We start from the raw sequence: 6,000 nt of genomic DNA on the forward strand, positions 1-6,000 counted from the left end.
GAGTGTTCCTGGTGTTAAAGGTTTGACTTTCCTTGTTTCGCTGGCATCATTGTTACTTCAAGAGTTGACACTATTTTATTTGTGTCACTCGACGGCTTTATACCGACAGTGATAAGTGACGCGACCATGTCACGTAATGTCTGACACTGTAACGTGCTATAAATAGAACACGTGCTCCTTCAATAGTCTCCAGGCTGGCTATTATCAGATCAGCAGTCTCACTCCTTTCCCCAGACACACACATACTAACATTCTCTCTCCCTCACTCACTTTCTCTCTCTCTCTCGCTCTCTCTTTCGATCTCTCTATCTCTCTCTCTCTTGCTCACACACGCTTGTCCAGTGTTACAATGTCACTAGGTCATTGTCTCTATTTCAGGTTCACATCCCGTCATCCTTATCGCCCCCACCCTGTGTCCACGACTCCACGCCTTTCCCACCCCCATCTCCAGCTGATAACTGAAGGGCGCTACTTGAGTCTCCCTCAAACACCCCTGGGAACACTCCAGACATCTTGCCTTTATCTCTTCACCTCAGAGCAGCGGTTCTCTAGCAGCCGACGAAGAAGAAGATGATGAGGAAACAGCCAGCGAATCCTTCATGGCACTGCTGTGCTCTTCAATAAGCTGTATTTTAGGGCATCAATCATACACTACCTTCTTCATCTTCTTCTAGCCAGCTTTTTGCTCGTAAGCAGTGAGCCCTTTTGCATCTTCAATACACTTAATTTTACGACATTAATCGTACACAAACTTCTTCCTGCCAGCTTTTTTGCTCCTAGACTGTGAGCTCTTTTGCATCTTCAATACACTTAATTTTACGACATCGATCGTACACAAACATCTTCTTCTTCTAGCCAGCTTTTTGCTCCTAGACTGTGAGCTCTTTTGCATCTTCAATACACTTAATTTTACGACATTAATCGTACACAAACTTCTTCCTGCCAGCTTTTTTGCTCCTAGACTGTGAGCTCTTTTGCATCTTCAATACACTTAATTTTACGACATCGATCGTACACAAACATCTTCTTCTTCTAGCCAGCTTTTTGCTCCTAGACTGTGAGCTCTTTTGCATCTTCAATACACTTAATTTTACGACATTAATCGTACACAAACTTCTTCCTGCCAGCTTTTTTGCTCCTAGACTGTGAGCTCTTTTGCATCTTCAATACACTTAATTCTACGACATCGATCGTACACAAACATCTTCTTCCTGCCAGCTTTTTGCTCCTAGACTGTGAGCTCTTTTGCATCTTCAATACACTTAATTCTACGACATCGATCGTACACAAACATCTTCTTCCTGCCAGCTTTTTGCTCCTAGGCTGTGAGCTCTTTTGCATCTTCAATACACTTAATTTTACGACATCGATCGTACACAAACATCTTCTTCTAGCCAGCTTTTTGCTCCTAGGCTGTGAGCTCTTTTGCATCTTCAATACACTTAATTCTACGACATCGATCGTACACAAACATCTTCTTCTTCTAGCCAGCTTTTTGCTCCTAGGCTGTGAGCTCTTTTGCATCTTCAATACACTTAATTCTACGACATCGATCGTACACAAACATCTTCTTCTTCTAGCCAGCTTTTTGCTCCTAGGCTGTGAGCTCTTTTGCATCTTCAATACACTTAATTCTACGACATCGATCGTACACAAACATCTTCTTCTTCTAGCCAGCTTTTTGCTCCTAGGCTGTGAGCTCTTTTGCATCTTCAATACACTTAATTCTACGACATCGATCGTACACAAACATCTTCTTCCTGCCAGCTTTTTGCTCCTAGACTGTGAGCTCTTTTGCATCTTCAATACACTTAATTCTACGACATCGATCGTACACAAACATCTTCTTCCTGCCAGCTTTTTGCTCCTAGGCTGTGAGCTCTTTTGCATCTTCAATACACTTAATTCTACGACATCGATCGTACACAAACATCTTCTTCTTCTAGCCAGCTTTTTGCTCCTAGGCTGTGAGCTCTTTTGCATCTTCAATACACTTAATTCTACGACATCGATCGTACACAAACATCTTCTTCCTGCCAGCTTTTTGCTCCTAGGCTGTGAGCTCTTTTGCATCTTCAATACACTTAATTCTACGACATCGATCGTACACAAACATCTTCTTCTTCTAGCCAGCTTTTTGCTCCTAGACTGTGAGCTCTTTTGCATCTTCAATACACTTAATTCTACGACATCGATCGTACACAAACATCTTCTTCTTCTAGCCAGCTTTTTGCTCCTAGACTGTGAGCTCTTTTGCATCTTCAATACACTTAATTCTACGACATCGATCGTACACAAACATCTTCTTCTAGCCAGCTTTTTGCTCCTAGACTGTGAGCTCTTTTGCTGTCTGTGCCAAGGAAGACTTTCGTGCTGTTCCACATTGCCATATAGAGTGTTGATTATACAGGGCTGTTGTTGTCTGAGGTAAATTAATCAAACACAGCTTAAAGCAGACTGCATTTTTACTTGCTAAAGTAACTTTGATCTGTATGTTGGTGAATCGGTGGGTAGGTAATTAATTTTGCGATCCATTGCCACCATACTAATTAAAAATTTGTTATCGGTTCGTTATTTTACTATTTTCATTAATAAAAAAAAAAACGGGTAATAAAAGTTATATAATTTATTTTATGTTGAATTAGTGAAAAAAAAAACATTAGTGAAACATCTCAAACTTTAATTCGCATTTGTGTTTATTTTCTATGATTATATGTTAACAAATTTAAACTGCCATCTTTTACTACTAAAGCCTATTTATTGTATAGGTCAGTGACACGTTTTTCCTTTTTTTCAGAAGTTTTATTATCTAGATCAGTGATATAAGAAAAGTTTGCAATGAGCTAATAGAGGCACATTGAGCAGATAAATTAGAACAGACTTACTCTTGTGTGTTAGATTAGATCTATGCACTCCTGGTTCAATGTTCAAGGATAACCAAGAGAACGGGTTTGAGAAGCCCCGACCTCGAAGATTGCGAAACTCAATCAATTAGAAAATTAATCAATACTGATTTGACAAGAGAGGGGAAAAAAAGGTGGGAGAATTGGGACTTGAATTAAACTGATTAAACCAGGGGTTCTAGGAGCAAAAAAATAGGGAGGGGGTATTTTTTGAAATGTGTGTGTGTGTGTATGTTAAGGTTCAGTAATAAATAAAAAACGAACATGCTAAGCCGGATGAGTGACATGGACGTTCAATCAGTGGCTGCCCTTACAGACGTTTTTTTTTAACTGACTGAATATATTCTGCATACTGCCTTTTCATTAATAAGTTTCAGGATATTTTAATTTGAACTGTGGTTTTCATTTGGGTTTCAGTAATTTATATGAAATTTTCATGTTTTTACTAAGGTTTTAAAGTTTTGAATAAGGCTTCGACTATTCAAATTATTTTTTTTTTATTTCCTTCGAGCTGCCTCTGCTTTGATATTCCATAACCAAGAAGTACTGTTGGAACACGACTGATGAGAATTGTTTTATTGTGGTGTGGCCAGGGGAACTCGAAATTGGAATACCCAACCCTCCATGCTTTTTGTTTACATCCCAACCTATGTTAGATCGAGGTAGCGCCAATGTCTCAGAGACTCTGTTGTGCTATACAAATCTTGAACTCTCGCCTAGATTCGAACTTAGACCCCTTATGCGGTTTACCCCATGACAGCCATGTGTAAAGGAGGCGCGGTGGCTGTGTGGTAAAGCGCTTGGCTTCCGAACCAGGAGTCTCGGGTTCGAATCCTTGTGAAAAACTGGAAATTTCTATTTCGTGATCTTTTAGGGTGCCTTTTGAGTCGACCCAAATCAATTGGGCACCTAACAGTAGTTGGGGAAACCTAAAGGCGGTTGGTCGTTGTGCTGTCCACATGACACCCTTTCTAACTGTAAGCCACAGAAACACATGTCCTTTTACATCACCTGCCCATTAGATTACAAGGTCTGAAACGGGAACTTTACTTTGTAATCAAGAGTATAAGTATAGAAACCTGAATATAGATGTAAGGACGGCTGCCTGGTAGTGTGGTAGGGATTGGATTAAAACGTGAGAATCTTTCTACCTGTTGGAATGTCATCAACTTGTAGCACTAACAATGTTACACTTAAATGCTTACCTGATTGTGTATTGTTACTTTTTAATGTATAGTCAATGTATTTTTACAAAGACTATATCAACTTAATGTCTGTCTGGTAAAAAGTTTATAAATGTTATTTCTCCCAGACCCAATCTCGGAACAAAACTGAAAATTGTGCACAATGGACCTCATTCACCAATCGTAAACAAACAACATTTAGTCACGTGATCTTATTGATAAAACAATGAAAAAATCTGTCACGTGACAACCATCATGAATTAAACATGAAATCGTAAATTATACAGAAGAGATAGAGCACCGCGTGGCTAAATGTTGTTTGTTTACGGTTGGTGAATGAGGTCCATTGTTTCTTGTACCTTACAAAAGAATCGATTTTTTAAAAAAATGCATTTTTTTTTTGGTTTGGTATCGAACAAGGGAAAGAAATCCTACTTGACAGATGTGGTGGTATAAGTTGAATTAGTCCCCTTGATGAGGCTTGAGTCCTAAGTTCGAATTGAAGTCGTAGAACTTTAAAAAAAAAAAATATTTAAAAAGCGATCACGGCAACATTAAAGAGATGACTCCCCCCTGCCCCATCCACCGCCATTTTCTCCCAACTGGTCCAGACATAGCGTATTGACAAAGCTAAAGAGCATGAGATTGCGCTAAGCAAAAACAATTGGTAAAAGTATTCCCAATCGCTCAGATTTATTAGTGTTAGTCTACATCTTTACACATTGAATTACATAACTGACCCAAATTAATTGATACTGTTATGTTTTTCTTTTTGTTGCCCTGACAGATACGAGAATACATGGACCAGCTGCCCAACCACAAAGTGCCCAAAGTGGACAGTGATGGGGAGAGGTACCGGGACATCCAGGTGATCAAACAGCTGCCTAAACAGGACCTGTCGGACTTGTACTGTCGCTTCTTGGACGGTGACGTGGAGAAGAAGGAGTTCATGATCTTTCGGGAGCTGAGGGACCAGGTGGCCATGGGCATTGGACTGGTCAAAGAGTGTCCTCAGGATACGGTAAGCAGATACGGGAATAGCAGATATAAGAATAGGGCCGAGAGGCAGTGGGTCGCAAAGAGTGAGTGAAAGAGAGAGGAGATATAATAAAGAGACATTAAGAGAGAGAGAGAGAGAGAGATATACAGAGAGAGGCTGGCACGAAGAGACTTGGCAGACCGCCTCGTTTTGGATGAATGTAGCAAGAAAGATAACCATAATAAATCTGAATGCTTTTAAAAAATACACAGTTGTTTCCCTTAATGGGATTTTTTTTTTACATGATAAATGATATAGCTGAATTTCTTTTTATCCAATAATTCCCTCGGATAATTCGGTCTTGATATTAAAAAAAATGAAGTATGTGTTGTTGTTTTTTCAATACTGTTATACTCAACACACAACAAACAGTGCGATAAAGACTTACAGGGCGCTGTCGTTCTGACTGAATATTATAATCTCCACTTCACGGATACAAGGGTCACTTTGTCACAAATGTCGACAGTTCGTTGCCTACCTATTTTTTTTTAATAGCTATTATTTATCACAAGGAACCAAGATCTCAGATTTCTGAGCATAAATAAATCCGAGAGTGTTCATTGTTGTACTTAAAATTATTTGGTTTCTGTCAAAGCTAAGGGTTTGGCGCCACACTCAAAGAGTTACGTAATGCCAGATTTTTTTTGCATGTCAGTTGAGCCTTCTCCAAGCTATACCCATGTGTTTCCTTAAAAAAGACATATATTACTAATAAATACATAATCGTATGCCATAAGGCAATCTGTCATCTCGATCGAGATAAATAAATCTTCTCCATAGAAATAATATCTAGGAGTCTGCAATGGCGTAACGTAACATTTCGCCAAGCCATTTGATGGACAGTAGTTTTAACTGTTACAAATACTTATGCTTG

General features: G+C 39.3%; 1 protein-coding gene across 4 annotated transcripts in view; it reads left to right on the forward strand.

Annotated features, from left to right (window-relative positions):
* Positions 1-6,000, forward strand: part of LOC106053814 (four and a half LIM domains protein 2-like) — a 176,410-nt gene that overhangs the window by 112,400 nt on the left and 58,010 nt on the right. For all 4 annotated transcript variants that reach the window (XM_056032851.1, XM_056032847.1, XM_056032848.1 and 1 more), the window contains one exon: positions 4,875-5,108. In XM_056032851.1, coding sequence (XP_055888826.1) covers positions 4,875-5,108 — 234 coding nt within the window. The remainder of the gene's footprint in view (positions 1-4,874; positions 5,109-6,000) is intronic.

Source organism: Biomphalaria glabrata, chromosome 6 (assembly GCF_947242115.1).
Source record: "Biomphalaria glabrata chromosome 6, xgBioGlab47.1, whole genome shotgun sequence".
NCBI classification, from domain to species: Eukaryota; Metazoa; Mollusca; class Gastropoda; family Planorbidae; genus Biomphalaria; species Biomphalaria glabrata.